The sequence below is a fragment of the Drosophila subpulchrella genome, chromosome X (assembly GCF_014743375.2).
Source record: "Drosophila subpulchrella strain 33 F10 #4 breed RU33 chromosome X, RU_Dsub_v1.1 Primary Assembly, whole genome shotgun sequence".
In the NCBI taxonomy this organism is placed as follows: domain Eukaryota; kingdom Metazoa; phylum Arthropoda; class Insecta; order Diptera; family Drosophilidae; genus Drosophila; species Drosophila subpulchrella.
Genome location: NC_050613.1, coordinates 10,641,110 through 10,665,517, shown reverse-complemented (window position 1 = coordinate 10,665,517; position 24,408 = coordinate 10,641,110). Strand labels below are relative to the sequence as shown.

Below are 24,408 nucleotides of genomic sequence, written 5' to 3'. Positions count from 1 at the left end.
ATCGACAGCTAAGATTTATTTATATTGAAAATCTGAAAACATACATATATCGATCAAGTAGTTTTCTTGCCATTTCAAAAAGTTATCCAAAGTTCCCGAACTCCGACCACTCAGTTATAAGTTTTCACGATAAACTTACGTACAAGAATAAAAACACACAGTTTGTATTTATTTTTTATGAACTTTTGTTTATTTTTTTGCGGATTTTCTTTGTTTTTCGTCAGTTTTTTGTTTTTTATTTGTTTTTCATTTCATTTCTTTTAGTTTTTTGCTTTTGTCTGCCATTTCATTAATACTAAGTGTACGCATTAAAGGTAAAATATGTTTTATGTTTTACTTGTTAATTGGTTTCCTTCGATTTCTGCTTTTATATTCTCCTTCATTAATTTTAGGCTTACTAAGAAGTGTTGTATATATGTAGTGAATGCTAGAGGGGCCAAAATGGAGTCATGTAAATGTAATGGTTTCTATATCAACTCTCCTGCCAGCCCAATTGGCTTCCCCTTGATTTTTGTTTTCGCTTTATAATCGTAATAGTTATTATTATTATTAGTTCCTGCATTACGCTCCACGCGTAACGTTGCTTTAAAGTTTTTCTGTTTAGCGGTAGGCGCTTAAGGCTAAGATCGTTTGCTTTTACGTTTCAGAAAAGTGATTCTTTAGTGAGTTTCTCGCTATATGTTACATACTCCTCGATCCAGCTAACCGGCTATCCTATTCCTCATCGTCTTCTAGTTAATGCCCTCGTTAAGTAACAACAAAAGGTCAACAATTAATTGCTAATATGCCAAATGCATCTTCTAGAATTTGGGCGATTTGATCAGATTGGACAAATATCAAATACATCTCGTTTTCCCCTCGGTTCGTGTGTTAAAATATATATATATTTATAGGTGTGTTATATTCATATATGCAAATAAGTTGTTCATATCAGGGATGTAAATCTATTTATAGAGCTGTTAATATATATATATATATATAATATATTTCCTTTTTGCTGAATTAAAAACTTCTTTTTAGTTTGAATCGTTTGGTTTTTCTCATTTTTTATTTTCATACATTTCTCGTTTATCTCCTCGTGTGATTTATTTCTCAATTAAATGCTAAAATTAAGTATAGAAAAAAAATGTTTCTGTATTTCTGATGCATCATTTTTTCGTGTATATATAATTTGTTATATAGAATAGGGGATATTTTGTAATAATTTCTTCTGCTATTTACTCACTGTTGAGAAAAACTAATTTACACAAAACAAAATAACATTTTCTGCCAGTGTAAGTCGGGGGAAGATACGAATCGATTGACCGCCTCTATATACAAAGACATACACGTATGAATAAAAAAACAAACCACACAGACTCGCGCACAGAACAAACAGTAATCAGAAATCAGATATCAGAACCCCAAACCTAAGTCAAATATACAATATGAATTGCAACCAAAAGACGTGCATTTTACAAGAAGAGTTACATGAATCATTTCGTTAGCTTTTACATAGATAGTTGCTATCATAATTCCTATTGCTATTACAGGATCAGAGTCCCTGATGGAGAGATGACCTCGAAGGAGCTATGGATCTATATACAGGGACACATTGACAAGGAGATGGAGGAGGAGGATCGGATGCATGCAGATGATGAAGATATAGACGAAGAATATACATGGAAGACGGCAGAGACTCCAAACATGTATCATTAATTTACTGAATTGTCACTGCAATTTGGGGGGATAGCATCCTGGCACCTGCTTGCGAAGGCTTCTGGCTTCTGGTCATTGGAAAACAATTACAATTTATTTTCCGCGTTTCGATTTGTTTTCTATTTGTTGTTTGGGCGCGTCATATACAAAAAATGTTGTTGCTACTTAATAACTAAATTTGTTTCCCTATCCATTCTCAATTTTAAACTACTAAGTGGAGTTTGTGGGCTTGTGGTTCTGGTTCTGCGGATCGTGTTGGATATCTGTCTAGGATCTGCCGGTGTGTAAATGTGTGCGAGTGTTCCTTTTGCGTGTGTATAAATTACAGGTGTGTGGGTGATGTGCATGCTGCTCTTTGGCCGCCAAAAATTACAATTGTAAAACAATAAGATTCCATATAATTTGCTCACAGCGGTCCGTGGGATGGATTAGGGAATGGGGATCGGGATCGGGATCGGGATCGGGATCGGGATCGGGAGAACTCTACTTGTAATGACAATTTTTTGTAAATACAATTATAGTTGGATTTCGTGTTTAGACAACTGCGACTGAGCCATCCCCTTGTGGATATATATCTTGAATTGATTTCGTTTCGAATTGTTTTGTTTGTTCTTTTTTTGTTGGGTTTTTCTTGATTGTTTTGTTTGTTTTTTGTTTGTTTTTTTGTTTAAATTAGTTAACAACTCTAAGCATAGGTGTGTGTTACAATTAGGAAAAAAAATAAGCATTATTAATATTAGGTTTATAACTACAAACTAAACTTGCCTATGCAATCAATAATATTAAAAATAATAAGCTTTGGCTGACATCCTTGTCGCCATGATCCATCGTAATTGTAATGATTTTTAAAAAAGTTGTAAAGAATCAATTGCTAACCGAAGGAAATTTGCCATATTCTGTTATGTATTGTTTGCTGCTGGATGTTGCTTTCTTTCTTTCTTTCTATCTTTTTTTTTTTGTTTGCTCGCTCCTTCCGTATATGCATTATATATATACTCACTAAATGTACGTATTTTAATTACGCCTTAGAACATTGCTTTATTGGTTTTAGCCTATGCTGTTTGTTGGTTTTATTTGTTGGTTGCTTGGTTGCTTGTTTGCTCTAACAGTTCTGTGTCGAGCTGTCGTCGTTGTTGTTGCCGTTCTAGCCGTGTTGCTTTTGCTCTTGCAAGCCGTTGTCCAACGTGGTCCTTGGATGGCGCTTCGATCGCCGCTTCGATTGGGCGCCGAGGATGGTGGTGGTGGAGGCTGATGAGGTGGTGGTTGTAGATGAGGTGTTGCCGTTGACGCTAATGCCCCGGTTGGTCGACTTTCTCCGGGCCTTGGCCTACAGCGTCTCCTCGAAGGCAGCCATGAGATCGCTCTGCATGTTCATATCGATTTGGCCAGCCATCTGCAAGGCAGAACCATTTGTTTAGTCTTCAATTGAAGTGGATGGAGAGGATGGATGGATGTTGACTTACCGCTTCGCGCCTGCGCCGCTCCTGCTCGGCCCGCCGCTGCTCGGCACGTTTGGCGGCCGCCCGATCCTGCGGCGATTGCTGTGCCGGCGAACTCTGGCCCTGTCCGCCCGGCGACGCCTTGATGTCATCCACCCGCGATATCTGCGGCTGAGCATCGTGAACGCTTTTCCTGCAATATTATGAACAACATCACTTTAGATAAGGGCTAACACTTAGTGTGAACTATAACTTGATATTATTAATTGCGATTTTTTTTCTTCTACTTTACTGATACTAAGAATTAGACTATTAGCTCACCTTCCGCTTTCCATGGCGCCCAGGGGCGAGGCAGCCAGGAACGCCTGAACGGCCACGGCGGCCGCCACCTCCTGCGCCCGATTCTGGGGCGCACACCGGGTTATCAGGTATTCAACGCTGCCCATGCCACCGCTGGCGGGACCTCCGCCACCACCACTGCTGCCCTGGCTATTGGAGCCCGGTCCGCCGCTGCCAACGATGCCGCCGACGCTGCTGTTGCTGTTGCTGCTGGCAGCGCCGCCGCTGCCAACGCCACTGTTGCTATTGCTGCCGGCATTGAGCAGCGCCGGTCCGCCACCGCTGTTACTATTGGCATTGCCGCCGCCGCTGTTTGGTCCACCGGCGCTGGCCGGACCACTGCCTCCGCCGCCGCCGCCACTGCCACCGCTGCCCGCACTGCCGGGTCCATTGCTATTGGCCGAATTGCTGCTGTTGTTCCCATTGCCGGACTGACCGCCACCGCTGCCGGAACGCTCACGTTCCCGTTCACGATCCCTATCACGCTCGCGATCGCCACTGATCGCCTGGTTGCTGGCCGGACCGCCGCCGCCGCCGCCGCCGCCGCCACCACCACCACCGCCGCCGCCACTACTGCTGCCGCCCGAAGCACTCGAGGCATTGGAGGCCACGGCCGCTGCCGCTGCTGCTCCCAAGGCCACCGCCTCGGCTAATGATGCGGCTGCAACCGCTGCTGCCTGGGCGGATGCGGCCGAGGCCGACGAGGATGATGACGAGGACTTGTGGTGCTTACGCTGCTGCTCCTTCTCGGCGGCCTCCTTTTGGTTCTTCTTCTCCTTCTCGGCCGCCTCCAGCAGCTTGAGACGGTCGCGTTCTTTGGCTTTGTTGCGGAACTGCTGGAACGAGTCCATGGCCGGCTTTGCCTTGCTGCTGCTCGAGCTGCTCGACGTGTGCGACTGCGGTGAGTTCGCCGACGCCAGCGAGGACCATGAGCTGGCATTCTTCAGGTTCTGCTCGTTGGTGGCTTTGAAGGCCTGCGACAGCTTGCCCTGTGCTGATGCAGCTGCCGCTGCCGCCGCCTGACTCGGATGCAGCTTCATATCCGAGGGCGACTGCTGTGGCGGCAACACCTTCTGATGCTGCTGCAATTGCTGCTTGTCCGGCGGACTGGGCATCATCGATTCGATGGGCTTGGGTATGATCAGCAGCTTGTTGGCCACCTGCTGCTGCTGATGGAGCTGCTGATTGAGCTGCTGATGCAGCTGCTGTTGCTGTTGCTGGAGATGTTGCTGCTGTTGCTGCTGCTGCTGGGTTAGTTGCTGCTGTTGATGCTGGTGATGTTGCTGCTGCTGCTGCTGCTGGTGCGTTTGCTGTTGTTGCTGCTGCAGCTGCATCTGTTGCTGCTGGAGCGTGTGCTCCAGATCGAGGAATGCTGAGGCCGCCGTCATATTGAGGCTATCGAATCCGGCCATGCCGAAATCGGCCACATTGAAGCCATTGTTGTGCGCCTGCTGCTGCTGCTGCTGTTGTTGTTGCTGCTGCTGCTGGGGATGCTTTTGCTGGTAGGCGGCCGCCGCCATGTCCAGATTGAAGTTCAGCAGGTGGTTGCCATTCATGCCGCCGACATTATCCGCTCCCTTTGTCAGCAGCTCTGTTACGTAGTCCATGTGCTGCTGCTGCTGCTGTTGTTGCTGCTGCTGCTGCTGCTGATGGCCAAAGGGTTGCTGTTGCTGCTGCTGCTGCTGTGGTCCGGCGGGCTGCATCAGATGCTGCTGCATTAAAAAGTTGTCAGGCAACGATGACTTGCCCGTGGAGCCGGTGCTGAACTCCAACGAGGCCAGCGACTGCTCAACGGGATCATCGAATTGTGGTATCTGTTTTAGGCCCGAGGCCAGCGAGGCATTGGCCATCGCATCCCCATGCGGTCCGCCCATTGGGTTAGTGTTGTTATTGTTGCTGCCGCCGTTGTTGTTGCTGCTGCTGCCGGTGTTGCCGCCGCCAGAGGTGCCGGTGCTGTTAACGCCGGACGTCAGGGCAGCCGCCAGTGCCGCATGATGCTCGCCAAGATCACCGCCACCCATACCGGCCAGCTTGTGCAAATTGCTGGCTATGCGAATGCCACCGCTCGACTGACTGGTGGCCACTGCAGCTGCTGCTGATGCTGATCCTCCGGCGAAACTGTGCGGCGGCAGGGCGGCGGTGATGGAGCCACCCGGCGGCACTTTGCTCAGATCATTTGGTCCATTCTTGTTGTGCTGCTGCTGCTGCTGCCCCGTCGCCCCAGAAACTGCAGCACCGGCAACTGAACCGCCACCGCCGTGCAACATGTTCCCGGCACCGGCAGTGGGCGCACCGCCGAAATTGCTGCCCGGCAGTGTTGTCTTGTTGTTGTTGTTTAGCATGGCAGCTGCCATCAGGGGATTGGCATTGCCCAGCATGTTGGCTACAAGGGGATCGGGAAGGATTGCGAGTCCAGGTTGGGTCACACAAGAAACTAAAATTAGTCACAAACTTCACAAGATTCGGACGAATGGCTCACAGAAATCTCTGGCTTTAGACCTTGGGTAATCAAAATCACAGGGACTTCTGTGGCCATACTCTGAAACAGGTCTTCAACTTACACATTTGTGATGTGGAGTTCACCACATGGTCCAGGCCCATCAACATGGTCGTCGGCGTGAGGGCGCCACTCGGATGGTTGCCGCCCAGAACCACATTTATACTTGGATTATTTACCTGCTAGCCCAGATATTATGAGGGTAACATGGGGTAAACAAAAAAAAAAGGGGGAAAGGGAAGATGAACATGTAAAACATTAAGTCTGGTTATCAAGACAATCAACAATCACAGTGAGTGTGCTTTGTGGCAAGTGCAATCTGCATTTGGCAATGGGTTGCTCAACGGAAATATTGTTTATCCTGGCATTATCCAAAAGAAAACAGCCTCAAATTATTTTAAAAACCATTTGATATTGGCAATTGATCAGTTTATAGTTGATAGAAATAGTTTTGAATAGATATAGCCCCAACCCATTGCCAAGTCCCTCCCATTCGTATTGTATTTATGCCTATTTATTCACCCATTTTCCCGATTCTCAAATAGTCACTGAAGTTCGGTACTTACATTGCCTCCGTTCGAGTCTCGGGGTTTTTTCTTGCGCGGCGGTCGTTCGTCACCATCACCTGTTGAAGGGGGAATTTCAGAATAAAGATGAGAGAGGTTTGCAGGGCTCGACGACCGAGGTCGCAAAAAGGATCAAAGCTAGGGGGTTATAAACAACAAGCTAGGGAAAGCAACGGGGTGGATCTCGATTTGGGTAAAATTGGTCAACACAATTTATCAATAATATTTTTTTTTAAATCCAAAAGTTATTGGTATGAAATAATATAAATATCTTTAAAAATACTAATATTGATAGTATCACATTATTCAAGGTATCATGTCTTTTAGAACCAATCTATAGGTCTATAAATAATCCTTGACCAATTTTGATCATATAGAGAACCACCCTGACAGGCACAAGCGATAGTGATTTTGAAGGGACTTAGGATCGTAATCGTATATCGTACAAACATTACATTAGCAGTGGTTTTTGGGTTTACATAAATATAAAGATACAGATATAGGTGTATTAAAAATACCTCTTACAATGCCGATCGATGAAACAATTGTGTCGTGGTGGGTTTTCGTGGTGGTGGTTTTTGGAGTTTGGTGGATGAGCAGCCGCTTTACGGCGCTCTTTCTTCACTTCTCTTCTCTGTCTATCTGCCCTGTTCCACCCACTCTCTCCCATTTCAATATCTAAACTGTAAATGAACTGAAAAAAGAACGGGCCAGAGACCCCGGCGACCACTCCCCCCCCCCTTTTTTTTTTTTTTATTTTGCACCAGCCAAATGCCAAGTGGATAGAAGACAATGGATAATCGCAACCAAAACCAACCTTCGAGGCTCCAATCGATATGTTTTATCGGGTTTTCTCAAAAAAATCGTTACTTTCGTTATTTTGCTTTATCGTTAAATTATCTCTCTTCTGTGAAAAGAAATCGATTTTTGGGGATAATGAGGAAACACACAGATGGTTTTTTTTTCTTCTTTTTTAATAAACATTTTCTTTTCTCATTTTTCATTTTTGTTTGTTGTATTCATTGCGTTTTTTTTTAGTTTAGTTTAGTTGTTGTTTGTTTCGCTGCTGCGGTTGCGCTGCCATTTTGTAATAATAAATATTATTATTGTTTTTACTATAAATATTTAAATGTATGCGTGTGTGTGTTTTCATAATGCTAAATGTGTGTGTGTTGGTTTGTTTGTATCTGTGTTCGTGTGTCGGTTACGTTACGTTACGTAGTTCGCGTCGTCCGCTCTGTTTTCTTTTATTCTTATTCCCTCTACCTCCTTTCTTTCCCTAAGATTTTCACTATTTATCCTTTCGTTTATTTTATTTTATATATTATTTTATTTTCTGTTTTTGTTTTCCTTATTTTGTGAGACGCCTGCGCAAATTGAAACCAAAAATGCACTGTTTTTTTTTTAAAGGTTTTGTTTCAGGGAAATTCTGTTTTTGATATTCTTACAAGACTTTTTGAGCGTGTTTACATGTTTGTAAAGTTGGTGCTGTTGCATTTTACTGCTCTGCTTTCTCCTCGTCAACTACAGGCTATACAAAAACACAAGAATCAGGCTTACAACAAAACAATTTCAATAATATGGGGCTAAATGGATGGAGAAGGCGCTTACGGGGTGTGGTGACCTCGATAAAGAAAGTACAAGAGCTACTATATTACGTACATACAAACAAGTTCGGACCCTAAAAAATAGGCAATTGGGTTTGAAAACAAAAATTAAATCTAAATTATAGTCTGTGGCTAAATAATGCAAACTTATTCTTGACTGTTTCGAATTCTACACTACACTTGGCTCTCTTTAAAAACTTGCTCGCTTTCTTCGCTTCGCATTTTGACCGTTGAGTTTCTTCGATTTGAAAGTAAATATTGTTACATTTTGTGTGGTGTGATTTTGTTTGTTGTTATTTATCATTATTATTGTTGGATTTCATTCGTTTTCCTCCTGGCAATTTTCATTTGATTTAATTTAATAGTAAAAATTTATATTTAAATTGATTTTATGCAATTTGTTTTGTTAATTTTTCTTTATTTCCATTGCATTATCATCTCATCTCATCAAATCATCACTCCTCCTCCTCCTCTCTTCTATGCATTTTTTTGTATATTTTCGTAATATAATATATATATTTTATTTATTTTTTTTTTTTTTTGAAAAAAACGTGCAAACAATGTGTAAAGGGGAAAGCCGACAGCCGAAAAATAAATAATAAAATGTTTTCAAAATACATTTAATTATTTGTTTTCTTTTTTTGTAGTTGTTTTTTGTTTATACCTTCTTTGATACATACATCTATGTAAATATAGCTATGTATTTAGAACTAGTTGGAGTTTAGAAGCTATAGAGTAAAAGACTCTATATACGTAACGCTTGGTTCCATTCCGATTCGTTCCACTTTTCTCATACCGTTTTACCGTTACTACTACAGACAGAGACAGACACAGTGGCAAGGACACACAGAGAGAGAAAGAGAGAGAGAGAGAGAGACAGAGAGTTAGACAAATGAATTTTGGATCCGATACATTTACCCCACTCTACGAAATCGTTTGTTTTTACTTCCGATAGTTGGTTTTGGATATTTTAAATTTTTGATCGATTTTAATTGTTGTGTGTTTCTTTAAATTATTATTAAGCTGTCTTTTCGGGTTTTCACTCATGGATTCCTTTTGGAAGTAAGCTGGAAGCATTTCTGTTTTTCGGATGACGGTTCTCCCACATTGATACACATAAAGTTAATGACAACAACAAATATTAAACCACGAATTAATGATATACAGAGAGATATTAAGCAATTCTCGATTCTAAGTGATAATGCGATGCGAGCTATTGTTCGCGAATTGTGCTAATTGCAGTGTTTCAGTTCCATTTGATCCGTCTGGAAACACTTTTTTGAGGTTAAAAACGTTTAAACAATTAATAACATCAAAATCAACATTCACATTTCTCAGCGGACTTAATTAGAGTAAGTTGAAGTATCCCCTCCTTATTTTCCTGGCCCCTCTTAGCTTAAACTTGGGGTAATCCCCCCTCATTTTCTCTCTTTCTCTCTGTGAATTCTCTCTTTGTCACAATCTTTCCTTACGTATTCGCTCCTTACGTTTTTTATTTCAATTACGTTATACTTGTGGTTCGGTGTTTTCTTTCCATTTCCTTTAGAAGCTTTTCATACTTTCTTTGTTTTTACACATTGTCTGCAAGTGTATCGAGAATTTCATACGTTTTTTGCATACTTTAGACATATATGGTAATTTTGCTGGTATTTTGGTTCATTCAGTTTTGTTAATAATTTCATATTATTATGGTTATTGTTTTCTTTTATTCATTATTATTATATTTTACACATAGTTCTGTGAGGTTGTGTGGGTGTGTTGTGTGTGCGTGAGTGTGTTGTCCAGCTTACTAAGAAGAACATATCGCTTGGATTTCAATTATATACTGGATGAAGTAGGATCGACGTATGTGGGTTTAGATTTTGGTGGATTGACTTTATCATATGAAGAAATAAGACTAGAACAAAATATGGAATTGGCACAGAAGTATTCGTTTCGGGGACTATGGGATTTGCACAGTGGAAAAGTTGACGGAGAAGATTCTTCCGATTCCGTCATAAGTGACATAACATATAGTCTGAAGTGGCGTGCAAGCCCGGGATCAGTTTAAGTTTTGATTTTGGGGATGGGAATAGGTATGAGATGATGATCGATGAAGGAGTTTGCTCCTGAGCTGCCTCTAAAATATATACTGATGATGAATAGAGTACTACTTAAGGGGTTATCATGTGTGTGGAGAGTGTGGATGATAAGTTTTTATTTCGATTTATTCGTTGATCTTTTGTCAATCATGCATTGTTGCTCTGCTGTTTTGTAGATTTGATGGAGAGTTTTGATTTGGTTGATTGGTTCGATTGGTTGGTTTTGGTTTTGGTTGATTGATAGATTGGTTGGTTGGTTGGAGTTGGAATTCATTACTTTCTTTTTCAGATTGGCTGCCCCCAATACACAATTGCTTCACGATTTTTTCAGCATATTCTCATAATAATCATAATAATAATCATAATATTGGTAATAATAAGGTTTTTCTTGTTCTTTTTTTAGAATTGTTTTTTTTTTGTTTTTTCAAAAATGACTTAAAGTAGTAAAGAGTGTGTGTTTTTCTTAATATTCTCATTTTAGATAGTTGTGTATGTGTGTTGTGTAAGATTTGTTTTCTCATTTTTTCATTTACAAATACAATTCGTTTAATACCTACAAATGCTTAAATATGATATATGTGTGTGTGTTGCTGTGTATATATAATTAAGTATATACTAGACCTAGATGTATATATATAGATATATATATATATATCGATTATATAAAGTTTTGCCGTTGTGTTCGTGTTGTTCGTCTGTGTTTCGTGTAGCTGGTTGTTAAAAATGAGGAGGGATCTAATGGTCTAATGTTCTAATGGTCCTATGAAACGTCTGATGTTGCGATACCCCAACATCCAACTCTGGTGTGGCTCTAGTGCGAATTGAAAGAAAAACCTCTGTTTGTTGGTTAATCGTTAATCAGCAAATTTGTTTAACAACTCTGCCATGTAACTTAAAATCTTCAATTTGTTTTGCTTTTCGTATGGGGGTGTTGCTAAGTCTGCTATCGAAATATCTGAATAAAACACTTTTAAATATTGATTTAACTAGGGCATTTTACTCGTTTTCCAATTTACGTTGCTAAATTCCATATATTCGTGTGCATTTGTTTTCTTAGAGTAAATGCATATTGCACTTTGTCGTGAACTTGGTTCTTGGGTATTCCTAAAAAAAAAATCTCTTTTTATGTAAAATAAAAAAATACAAAAAAAATTCAGAGTTGGATTTCTATTTCCTTTTGGGTTCTTCAAAAATCAGACGTTTGGTGGTAAATGGAGATATTTCGTTTTTTGATCTGGGGTCGTCCTGTTAATTTCTGTTGTTGTTTAGCACACAAAAACATAAACAAAATGCGCTAAATTCAATAAATTAAAAATGCTCTATTAGAGCGAGACAGGGGAGTGGGTCTTTGTGTGTCTGAGCGGGATGCATTGGTCAGTCGGTCTTAAATAGCAATAATACCCTTTTATCATTTCCCCTCTCGCTCCCTCCCCTTGGCTCATTGTTTCTGTCTCCTTCTATTTCATATTTCAGTATTGGTGTGCGTGTGTCAGTGTGGGTTCTTGAAACTAACTAAAAAAATGATAAAAACAAGAGTTATGCGGAAAAACACAATCGATAAACTCTACATACATATATCCGCATTGGCATATATATTTTTTGCGTGTTCTAATAGGGTAACTATGGTATTATAACTAGATAAACCTATATCCAATTGAATTAATTAAGCCAATCGCTCTGTTCAAATCTCCTGATTCTGTGCGACTTAAGTATTATCTCATCCTTTCATTTTCATTATTTTTTTTGCAATATATTTTTACACTTTTCAACGGGTTTTTAAAGGTTTTCCTAGATCCTAGACTGTTCATTACTCGTTCGAATCTTCTGTTCTCTGACTCAAGCCACGTCCGCCCCGCCCCGCCCCGCCGCCTTATGTTTTTAGGTATCGAATGTTAAACGATAATAGAATAAAAATTATGCGGTCTCGGTTTTTTGTGTATGGGGGGTCTATCTCAATATTCTGATTCTGTATCTGTATCTGTAACTGAATCGGTATCGGTATCGGTATCAGTTTCCGTACGTGTGTTTAGTGAGTTCTGTTGTTTGTTTCTTAAACAACGCATCTATATATATATATATATTTATATTTGCATATCTCTATGTATACTAATAAAAAAAAAGGTTGTATAAAATAAAACAAACAAACAAAACGCGTCCTAACCTGCTTCACTGTCGCTCGAGTCACTCGAACTGCTATCACTCGAACTCGACGACGATGAATCGCTGGAACTGGAACTCGATGACACGGGATTCGCCGGCTGCACTGCCTCGACCTTGTTCGAAGCGGACTCATCTGCGGAGAAAGGGAGAAAATGAGGAATTAGTATCGTTGAAATACAGGGTAGGATTAAAATCAAGTTGATATGAACTTGTAGTAGAATCATCATCATCATCATCATCATCTCGTAATACATACCTTTCTTGGCGTTTTTCTTGCTTGCCCCCAGCTGGCCGGTGACGTCCTGCAGTCGCTTTTCCAGCTCCTGCTTTTTCTCTGCCATCTGCTCGTCCTTCGACTTGCCGGAAGGCTTTTTATCTGCGATACGGAAAGATGTTGGATCGTTTATAATCAAGTTGATTTTCACGGGTGGAGAGCTTGTGGGAAGGGGGCGGGAATTCGATAGGGGTATGTAGGGATCATGCTCGAAACTCAAAATGTACTCAAAAGTTTGGGCGGGAAAAAAGGTAAAGCGGCAATGTCATTAGCGATGTTACAAAAATCTCTCGAGGTTCAAAAACCAATACTATAAGGCATCTGACAGTAGGCACTATCATCTTACTTAGGACACCTGCATAATTTTAAAAGCTTTAGAGATTTCTATAACACATCGGCACTTCTACAGCATTCACAAGCTACTAGAGGAAAGGGAAAAGGATTTTTTTATATATTTTTTTTTACATGCACTTGCTAACTACAGACAGTTTATTGGTAGGACCTTGAGTGTTGAAAATCTTAATCATACGTATTGGCAGTTTAATTGATACATTTGGTTTTTTTTTCGAGTTTAACTAACTAAACATGACCACTACGGTTTTCGGTTCGAAATTAAAATCAAATTTGGAAGCGCATTCAGCAAAGCCAAAACGGAAATTGGTTTTTCTGTTTTGAATTTTGATCGGGCAATAGAAATTGATTTTGATATAGATTGTTCTGTTGTCTAATGGCTCTTGTTGTGCTTCTAACTTTACTCTTTTACTTGGTCTTGGTTTTTTATCTTTCATTAGCTTTTGCTGTTCTAGCTGATTTTGCTTTTGCTTTTGTATTTGCTGTTGCTGTTTCATATGCTTTTGCATTTGCTTTGGCTTTTGTTGTGGTCTCGGTTTAGTTACAAACTTACAATATGGCTTACGTGTTTTTTTGCGCAAACACGACGCCACATAGCTTTCAAGCTCGCGCAGCGTCGACGGCTTCAGCGTCTCGAAGTCGATCTCGATTTCGTCGGGATTGGAGTCACGCAGCGATGGCTCCCGGTTCTGGATGATGTGTACCACACGGCCCAGCTTGTCACCTGCAAACAAAATCGTGTATTAGTGGAGCTCTAATGAGGGTGGTTGGTGTGCGGAATGGTCCGTTGTCAGTTAATATCTAGTCTGCTTCTTTAAAATATAAATAAAATAATGACAATTTGTGTCTCTAGTTTACTTTATTGCTAAATGGTTGCGGTGATCTTGAGAGCTCAATAAAATTCTTTGGCAAAGGATCAAGAAACGTTAGTATTCCGTAAGTACTTAATACAAATCAGTTGATGTATTGAAATTAATACAAATGTTTATTTAAAAAAAAAAGATCTATATCGAAATGATCTTAATATTTTGCTCAATCTTGTATCTGTATCCCTACTTTATTTATCAACAAAGCTTAAATACCAAAGAACGCAGTGATTGAAATGCTAATCTCACCTGGCAACTTGTTGATGTCGAGCGACAGCTGGCGTTTCTCATCGTACGACATTGGCTTGGCCGTGTCCTCCTCCTCGGAGTCAAAGTTCATCACCTGGCTGGGCTTCTTCTTGCTGCTGCCGCGCGCACCGGCGCCACCGGTACTGGCATTCGCGCCCCCAACAGCGCCGCCAGCGCCAGCCGAACTGCTGCTCTTGGCCCGCTTGGATGCGTTGCCGCCGCCTGCTGCTCCTGCACCGCCAACAGCTCCGACGGCTCCTGCGCCAGCTGCAGCTCCCGCTGCACCGCCTGCCGCATTGCCCGCAGCGGTGTTATTGCTACCTCCAACGCCGCCGCCTCCGCTGCCCTTGGCGCCGCGTCCGCCCTTGCTCTTAGCACCTTTACTGCTGCCACCGCCGCTGCCAGATGTACCGCCGGCGCCTGCCGCCGCTCCCGCTGCCAGAGCGCCGGCCAGGGTGCCCGCCTTGCCGCCCGTCGATGCGCCCGATGCTGTCACACCGGCACCAAAGCCGCCACCGGCCGCGGCACCGCCGCCCGCCAGCTGGCCAAAGACCGCCATGGCCGCGTCGTGAACCTGGCTGTGCAACGCCGCCACATTGGGAACACCGCCGGCGACAGCTGCTCCGCCTGGACCAACCAACGAACCACTGAGCAGTGCGTTGAGAGTAGCGCCGCCCGCTCCACCGGCACCCATGGCTCCGACACCACCCGGCACGGAGACGACGCCCGAATGGCCGCCGGATCCAGCGCCGCCTGCTCCGCCAGCATTTGCACCGCCGCCCGAGGCGTGACCATGATGCGAGGCCGATCCAGAGCCGCCGCCCATCGACTTCTTCTTCTCCTTGAGTTTCTTCTTCGCCTTCTTCTTGGCAGAGGCCTCCTCGGACAGCTTGCGGATCTCCTCCTGCAGGCCAAGCAGCTTGGACTCGAGCATTTTCAGCTTGGCGCTGCGCTCCTCGTCCGAGTTGGATTCGTTCTCGGTGTCGCTGGAGTCCTCGCTAGACGAATCGCTGGCATCGTGCTTGAGGGGACCGCCGTAACCGTGACCATGGCCATGTCCGTGACCATGCCCGTGACCGTGGCCGTGACCGTGACCATGCCCATGGCCGTGCCCGTGATGGTGGGCCGCATTGGCCACCGGCTCGTCGGGGATGTTGGCGTAGCGCATCTCAAAGACGTCCTGCAGCTTGCGGCCCATGGCCACAACATCGTGATCTGGCGGATTGTACTTGTAGCAGTTGGTGAATATTAATCGCACGTCGGCAGCAAATTCCGGCGCGCTCTTGTACTCGCGATTGTCCATTTTCCGCTTGACAGTGCCCAAATCCATTGGCTTCTTGATGATGTCGTGATAGTCGTGCAGGCCAAGCATTTCCGCGTCCACGGGCTTGTAGAACGGCCAGGCATATCCAGAGTGCTTCTTCGAGAAGAGCTCCTTGAGGATCTCGTTGCACGACTTGAGCGCATCCGATAGCTTCTCCTTGTTCTTGGCCACCGCAACGCCGGCCACGCCGCCGGCAACCAGACCGCCAAGTCCGGGCACTCCGGAGACGCCCAGCGGCGACATATTGTATCCCGAGCCCTGGAATGTAAGATCCTGTGGTTCAGAAGATCCCATCGTTTCGGTTTTTTGATGAGTTGGTTGATTGGTGGTTTGTTGTTGTTGTAGTTGGTGTTGTTGATTGATTGGTGTGGTTGGTGGTGGTGGTGTTGATTTGATCGATCGATTGATTGACAGAGTGCAAACAAAATCAACGCAAAATAAAAGAAAAAGAAAAATAAACGAGGAAAAAGCGGTATGGGGTTAGCATCGAAATAAATCAAATGTTTCTAAAAGAAATGATAGCGGGCCATGGGAAAGAGACTTGACTCCGGATATTCCGGGTCAAATAAGAACTCTTTCGCATGTCGCGCTTGGAGTATGATTACAGATCATGCGGATGGGACTTGACTCTGGATGCACCGGGTCAAATCCAATCCGCACATCTGCAGATATATATATATGAAATGGTTTTCGAGTAAAAGGCAGTACGGCGTATTGTGTATGATTTAAACGATTGTTGTTGTGCATTAGGATTGGATATTTTTTGTAATATCAAACTAAATGAGCTTGTTTCGGAAAATAAACGTAAAAGGGAATTTGAATTGATCAAACGATTTGACATTAAAAACTAAGAAGATTAGATCTAATGGGTTTCTCAAATCCAAGTAATTGAGGTTACATTTAATATTAAATAATAGAGATTTATGATTATGATTCAAAAACTATACAATTTTAGACGGAATTTTCAATGCAAAGGGCGAACCAAATATTTCGTCCATGAATTATAAACATTTCTAGTTTCTGAATATACAAAAATGGTTGATTCAAAGTTTAAGAGCCGAAGTCAAACTTTGGAATCTTCTCGTTGACCTAATATTTGGGCACACAATGAATTATTTACAAACAAAGCCACATATAGGTGACTCTTGAATATGTACAAGCTCTTTTTGGGCTCTAGGATCATACTCATACGACTGGCGATGCCCGTTACTCTTACCTTCTTGCCAATTACCTGACGATTCGACTCCCGTCGCGTCGCAATCTTGGCCGATTTGGAGTCCATTTGCGCGTAAGGCGATTCAAAGGCATTGGCCGTCGGCGTTGTCGTGTCCGCCTTCCGTTTGACGCCCTTCTTTATTTTGGCGGGCTGCTGCGGCGGTATCACGGCGTCCACACCAACGCTCACGCCCGCATTCACATAGGCCTGAACGGCGTTGGTGGCATTGACGGCTACAGATGGTATTGTCACTCCGGCGCCCGCTGCACCACCGGCGGCTCCCGCTGCACCGCCCACTCCCGCCGCCGCCGCTGCCGCTGCTGCTGCTGCTGCCGCTGCTGCGGCTGTACTGCCATCTAGAAGCGAGGAGCTGTTGACCGCCGTCTGGCCAGGGGCGCCGGGATAGGCGCCCGTTTGGCCCGCATTCAGAAGGCTGGCCATCAGGGCGGCGGCATTGGGATTGGCTGCGGCTGCACCTGCTCCACCAGCGCCGCCAGCCATCGCTGTCGTCGTCGTATTGGTACTGCCGGGTACCGTGTGCGGTGGCATTGTGCTAATCGGTGGTATGGACGGTGCACCGCCGGCCGTCGATGAAACCGTGCCGCCCATGGCGGATACGGGTCGGGCGGCGGTCGCTCCTCCCGCACCGGAACCCGCTTGAGCTCCTGGTGTACTCGCCGAGCCCGCTCCCGTCGCTCCTTGCAGACCGGACTGTTGCGCGGATGAGGCGGCTGCTGACACTTTTGTGGAGCCACTTCCCGCTCCGCTGTTAACTGCCGCCGAGGAGGCTGTGCCGGAACCGGTGGTTGCTCCACCGCCAACGGTCGTTGACGATGTCTTGGGCGTAGCCGGCGCCCGTTGCTTCTTCTTGCCACCCTTGGCCGTAACCGGCTCCAGTTCGAGCTCCTCCTTGGGCATCGATTCGATCTTCTGCAGGAAGACCTTCTCGAGCGTCTGGGCCATCACAACGACATCCTCGCCGGGCTTGTTGTAGACATAGCAATTGTTGAACATCGTATTGAAGTCGTGAATGGTCTCCTTGGCGGACCAATAGTAGTTGTTCTCCAGCCGCTTCTTGATCGTACCCATGTCCATGGGCTGTTTGATGATCTTATGGTAGTCGGGCAGGTTGAGCTTCTTGGCATCGACGGGCTGTTGGAAGGGCCACGAGAAGTGGTGCTTCCATATCACCTTCATCACCGTCTTGATCAGATATTGCAGTTGGTTCGTATTGCGGCCGGGTCGCTCCGCTGGCGGCACCACCGGTGGCTGTACAATGCCATTGACTGGCTCCACGGGTGGCTCGTAACGAGGCGGTGGCTCATTGGACGACATGGTGGTGGTGGTGGTGGATGTGGTTCCTGTGGTGGTTCTGGTGCTTCAGTTTGGGATGTGGATCTGCGGATCTGCGGATTGGGGATCTGGGCTGATGGTTATCCGACTGAGACGGCCGACACACACACTCCACCTACACACACACACACACGGGCCGTCTCCGTCTCCTCCTGCGCTCCTCCTTGTCCTCCTTTCGATTTCCTTTCGTACGGATAATTGGGAGGGGATTTAGTGGGTTTAGGGAGGGGGGGACTAGTCTTATGTGGCCGGTGACCACCTCCTCCTCCTGCGACTGGCTACGCCTTCTCCGGCTATTCCTGCGACTCCTACTCCTGGTGATCCTCCGCCGCCTATCGTTTTCTCAGCTCCTGATCCTGCTGATCCTCTTCTGGTTTTTGATAAAAATCTCTTCTTGTTCAAGGGATAATGCTGTGTAGTGGTCCGTAGTGGTTGCTTCATGCTCAGCAATGTCTGTGCACTGCAAACGGGGGGGTAAACAAATCGAAATTAGTTGGTCTATTAGGAGCATCTAGAGGAGCATCTACTCACCTCGCCTGCTCCAGATTCTCAGGGCCCAGGCTCCTCTCATTGGAATCTACTGGCTTCAGCTGATCCAAGGGCCAAGGATTTAGCAACAGTGACTGCTACTGGAGGCATTGTGGTTTCGAATCCTTTTTTATGTTAGTTCCAAGATTCCTACCGCAGGCGGCTGGCTTTTATAAATCTGCAAAAGATAGTAATGGACAAGAAAGCCAAGTTAGCCGGCACATTTGGATATTTTGCAACTCTGGTCGTGGGACGTGGGATTTCGATTTGCATTTGCATTTCACAACACTCCTCCACGGAGGGTTACATAAACAAAAAATAAATAAGGGGGCCCACAGAAACGAAACGAAACTAAACTAAACGAAACGAAAATAACAATTACAATTACAATTACAATTACAATCTCTCGCTGAATGCGCGGCGGTTGCTATTGCCATAAACAAAATGCGACAGCGACAACGAATCTATGTAGAATGTGGAATATGCAGAGGCGGCAGGAAAACGGAAAACACAAAACAGAACACACACGGAAGAAGCAGAAAACGCAGAGAACGACGACAAAACACGCACACTCGCGCACACAAGCCAAGTGCAAAACAATCAATTCCGGGCACTTTTTAACAGCAATCAAATCACTTGCTTCACAATATTCCTTGTGTTTATTAGTTTATGCGTTCGACTATAGATTCCAATTTTATTTTTAGCCGTTTTTTTTGCGGTTTTTTGCCGTTTCGTTTAGTTTTTCCCTTCCACCGTTTTGGTCGTGAGTAGTTACTTTGCCGCCGTTTTGGCACTCACAGCAACAGCGAAACAGAGAAGAGGCGAACTGGCCGCTGAGAGCGAAAAAAGAAGAGCGCTCTCATTTTCTAGTTCGAAATTCGAGAGAGAGAGAGCGCCCGGCTCACACACACACAGATACACTTGGGCCGCACAATAGAGCTGTCTCGCTTGCACTCACAGGAGAGAGCAAGAAAAAGCAGGCAAATGGCGCACGCCAAATGATGCAAAATAAGTTTTAAAAAACGTAAGGAAAAATCCTTCAATAAAAACAATAAATATCCATTAATGCGAACGCACAGACCAAAGATTAACTAAATCCCACAACATGTATCCACACACACTCACACACAGAAAGAGTTTGGCGTGTGTTGTGTTTGCATTGAGAGAAATTCACCACGCCGCCTTTTTTAAAAGTTGAATTCTTGTCATTCGGCATGATTCATTCGCTTTGTTTGTTGTTGTTGCAGCGCTAATGCAAACGCCATGCCAAAAAGGCAATAAAATGCACGTAATTTCAACGTTTCTACGTTACGTTTCTCACATTTTATTTAACACCCTCAACTAAGTGTGGTGAAGACCGGAGAGGGGTGTCAGCGAGGAAGAACACACGCACACACACACACACACAGTTGAATAGTTTGCCTTTTGCCGATATTCCAAATTGACAGTGGTACAAGTTGCATTCAAAGCTGCACATAAAAATCCATTGTACAGTTAGTTAAAATATGCCTCGTTTCGATTATGGTTTGTTTATTGTTTATATTAACTCTTAATCTGTAGGTCAAGCACAAACATTTGGCTTTGCTTTCTAGCTCCGATTTGTTTATTGGCCAACCGGAGATTTTTGCTTTTGTTGATGTTGCGAATTTATTTACACTCGCACACACACTATTCCACTTGTGTGTGTGCCGCCGGCCGGCAAGCGATTTTACTCTTCTCTTTCTTTTTTTTTTTTTTGATCGCTTTCACTTTGGGCTTCACAGTTATCAGCTGTATTTATGAAGCTGCATTTAATTGTCCGATTTGGCCCACTGTGTTTTTGTTAGTTGCCAAGTGTGCGTATGCGAGAGTGTGTGTACGTGCGTTTGTGACGCAAAATTAAACGGAAGAATAACGAATACAAATACAAACGAAGGTAGACAGCAAGGCCAGCCAATGAATATGACGTATGTATTTGGCCCATTCTAAACCGCCTCGCCACAAATAAAATTGGAATATTAGAAATAACAAATATAAAATCCACAATAGCGGGCGGGCGGCTCTCCCTCACTCTCTCTCTCGTTCTCTCTCCTCTCACAACAAAACAAAACATTAACTGGCACTCACACACACGCACACACACACGAAAACACCGCAGAGACGAGAGAAATTATGTAGTACAGTAGACTTTGAGTTTTGAACAGAAATTCACGTAGAACGATACGATGACGTAGAGAGGAGGAAGAAGCAGAAGTGGCGGAAGAAGAAGCAGAGACAGCAACGGCATGCATTGCAAATGAAATTGGGAATGGGTATTTTTTAACGGGGGCCGTTGATTAAAAGCCATGCTTTTTAATCGTTACAACGCCCTAAGGGAACTGCTCTTGCGAAATCTCCTAACTATGAAAAACTAAACCTTAAAATGTACTTCCCAGCTAACAAATAAACAAAGGTCAACAGTTTGTGGCGAAAAAGAGAAAAAAAAAGCATTTTTCTATTTACCTCGCTACTCGAACTCATGCACCAACAACTCATCAACTAAATATTGTTATTTTTGTCCTGCTTAATATCCATGCACTTGAACTACGGGCAAATATATCAATTTTATTTAAATAAATAAAATACTCAAGTGAAACACACTAGCACACGGACACACATACTAGCCGACACTCTCTGCTGAAAGTTGCAGCTGCTCGCGCGTGCGACGGAGCGAGACAACAACAGGGGGCTACGTAATACGTAGCCAAATGCAAATATGGCGGCATGTCGTCTGTACGTGTGTGTGTGTGTGCCTGTAGTGTGGCATTCGAACGAGGAGAGAAGAGTCGTTGCCGTCGTTGTTGTTTTTAGTGCCATCGTTGTGTATCTGCACAAAGAGAGAGAGAGCGGGCGAGAGACTGATAAAAGAGGCATGGGAAGGGGGGAAAAAGGGGAGCCGCCTCTAGGTTAATAAATCGTGCTAATAGTGGCACGAATTTAAAGCCGGTTTACATGGCAACATGCAGCAAATGCAGAAGAAGCAGAGCCGCCAGAAGTAGCTGCAAAAAATGAAGAGCAAGGCAAGGCACCCAAAAAGCATCAATGAATTCAATTCGAGAGCGAGAGAGAGAGCCGACCGAGCCGAGCCGCCACACCGCAATCGCAATTTTGCGCTTATTTACGATAAACATATCTTCAATTTTGCGCCCCGACAAGTAAACAAACAAATTGCGTTTGCCTATTTACGCGCCAACTAGCAAAGTGCAGCAGCAACAACAATTGCACCCAAACGAGAGCGAAAAAGCAAAGGGTAAACGCAAATAAACGAAAATCCTAAATGCCGGTAAAAAAAATCATGAATTTAAAAGAACGAGAGGGAAAAGGGAGATATGTGCAAAGATATTTCCCAAGGAGTAGCACGATCTGAAGGATGCAAAGATACAAATTTAACCAAGAACCTACAAAATGCGAATCAATTTATGCTGCCCTTAGGTCGTTTAAATAAATTAGTTTGACTAAATCTCGACACGAATATATAACTAAATTACAGGCTAGTTATAATTTAACCACCAGTTGATGTTTTTAAAACATTTTTTATTCTACGTATAGTTTATTTTAATTAAATGTATTATTTAGGACAAAAAACTATACATATAAATGCCTATTTTGTACATCGCTGGATGTATATTTTCTGGCACATCTGAGAAGAGATTCCAATATCACAAGGGAACTATTCAATTACAAGTAAAATGCTGGCACCATGGATTTCCCAGCTCATTGGGAAAAGGGTTGTTGTTGCAGTTGAAAAAATCCGGCTAAAAGCAGCTGTCGTTTCAAAAATCCCTCCATTTCTCGGGGTGGCTGACCCTTAAAGGCAAATAGTCAAAAACCAAAGTAGTCCTCAGATCAAATTAAAAAAAACCAACAAGACACGTTATGATTTCTGCCCACTGTGTGGGAGGGGGTGGCAAAAGGGGGGCTGGGGCAAAAGCCACGTGCGCTACACTTTTCCAACTTACATTTCCTTCGGATTATCCCGTTTTCTTTCTACTTTTTTTTTTTTGGTGATATCCACACGTTCTGTTGCTGATTATCCGTTTATTGGCGATAATATCCAAATATATATCCGAAGGATTTTATGATTTTGACTTTTGTTTATGGCCGCGTTGCTACTGCTGCTTGTTGTTGTTGCTTCTCTTGTTGTTGTGTGTGCTGGCTGTTGATGCTTTAGCCATGTTTAGCTTGTCGGTTTTGTTTGTTGTTGCTTAAAACTGTGTTGCGTTGCTTGCTATTGTTGTTGTATTTAAATTGAACATATACAACATACAGATTGTACACGACTGTTAAAAAGTTGCAACTGTAAAAATAAAAACAAAAAAATTGTACACTTTTATATTGACACTATTTTCCTTTGAGATTTTGAGATATTTCGATTTGCGCGCGCGAGAGAAAGAGAGCGAGAAGGGAGAAAGAGAGCAAGAAGTCCCCAGCGACAAAAATAACGTAACCCACAGCGTAAGCCTCTGCTGTACGTCACCGCGATACGTCACGCTACGTAACGGCATGCCTACGTTACCGACGGCGCCGCAAAGCCGCAAAATCAAAAAATACAATAACAAAATCGAAAAATTATAGATTTTCACCGTGCAAATCGTTTTATTGCTTGCGAAAAACAACTAGTACTAGTACTTCTTTTTTGTTTCCCTCCATTCCGAGCAAAACTTTTTTCGCGCGCTTCGGCGTGTGTATTCCTTTTTTCGTTTTTTTCTTTCTTTCTTCTTTATTTGTTAATATTATTCACTTGGTGACTACACACGTTCACGCTCATGCCCTCACTCGCACACACACACACACGCACGCACGCACACATGCCTCGCACACGGACGAGCGTTTCTGCTTCTTCCTCCTCTTTCGTTCGCTTTTGTTCCACCACCGAAAAAAAAAATGAAAAAAAAAAATTGTCATGTCCATTGAAGTCTCACATTTTTCAAATGCATTTTTTGGCGCTAAAATAATGGAAATTTCATAAATTTTCCATACGCATCGGATGCCCCGCAATTAGCACTTTACACCGATCACAAATTTATATAATTTTTGGCCTTTTTTACCATAATTTTTAGTAATTTCTACACACCGATATATACGTACGCGCTACGATTTTTCGACAAACGCGCGAGTTTCTTGTGAGTAACGTCGCTGTCGCCATCAAATATACAAAATTTTTTTCGAAATTACTGAAAATGCGAATACACACGCACACACTGACAGCCGACGGGCACGAGGCGCACGCTCCGCTTCGGTTGAGCGAGCGAGACTGGGACGGCTATACACGGTTCCAAGATGGCGTCTCCGCGGGGTCAAGCGCCATCCCGCTCTGGCGCACGGTCCGTGGTGGGACCGCAGAGCGGGATGCCGATAGCAAGCGAGAGAGCGCGTGCGAGAGTGTGCGTGTCTGAGAGAGTGGTGAGTTTCGTTTAGCGAGTGCTCTATCCCGCTTAGCGAGTGCAGCCACCTAAACAGCGGGCACAGCACACCCTCGCTTCTTAGTATGACCAGTTGTGATCCCGTAAAACATCCACAAATATCGATGTTTTCGAATGTTTGTTAGAAAACAATCATTGAACTACTTATTTTTAACCTTTTACCAGGCTTGGAGACCAAAGTGTATAAAAAACTTTACATGGAACTGCCTCCTTCACATTTGCATTTGTATTGGATTTTCCTACATGAAAACATTCGAGTATTTCCCAAACATAAGTACACAATACTCTTTTGAATTTTTGTTAACCTATTTTTATAGTAACGTAACTATCCGTATTCCTGTATGTCCATGTCCATGTTTTTCACCACCTCTTTATTTCACACAAAAAAAACTATGTAATGTCAACTATTAAATAATGAA

The 24,408-nt window shown here is 43.7% G+C and overlaps 1 protein-coding gene across 12 annotated transcripts; it reads right to left on the bottom strand.

The window, feature by feature from the left end:
* Positions 1–1,050: 1,050 nt before the first annotated feature.
* LOC119556744 (homeotic protein female sterile) lies at positions 1,051–23,752 on the bottom strand. 12 transcript variants are annotated; one of them, XM_037869155.1, is made up of 13 exons: positions 23,615–23,752; positions 22,526–22,863; positions 18,552–18,726; positions 16,668–18,480; positions 14,128–15,709; positions 13,566–13,736; positions 12,644–12,763; positions 12,389–12,520; positions 6,540–6,598; positions 6,038–6,155; positions 3,459–5,859; positions 3,162–3,330; positions 1,051–3,091 (listed from the first exon to the last, which is right to left on the bottom strand). In XM_037869155.1, exons 4-13 carry the CDS (start codon positions 18,000–18,002, stop codon positions 3,026–3,028), a joined length of 6,153 nt encoding a protein of 2,050 aa, XP_037725083.1. In that variant the 5' UTR covers positions 18,003–18,480; positions 18,552–18,726; positions 22,526–22,863; positions 23,615–23,752; the 3' UTR covers positions 1,051–3,025. The 12 variants fall into 12 exon arrangements, with proteins under 12 accessions (XP_037725083.1, XP_037725088.1, XP_037725094.1 ...); XM_037869160.1 differs by having other exon boundaries at positions 13,578–13,736; XM_037869166.1 differs by having other exon boundaries at positions 6,038–6,152; positions 13,578–13,736.
* Between the last annotated feature and the right edge of the window lie 656 nt (positions 23,753–24,408).

Bases quoted from the DNA above. Each gene is read 5' to 3' on its own strand.
- LOC119556744 (XM_037869155.1), bottom strand. From the start codon at position 18,002: ATGTCGTCCAATGAGCCACCGCCTCGTTACGAGCCACCCGTGGAGCCA. The intron at 13,737-14,127 runs GTGAGATTAGCA...TTTTGTTTGCAG, and splicing joins CGACATCAACAAGTTGCCAG to GTGACAAGCTGGGCCGTGTG. The intron at 3,331-3,458 runs GTGAGCTAATAG...ATAATATTGCAG, and splicing joins GGCGCCATGGAAAGCGGAAG to GAAAAGCGTTCACGATGCTC.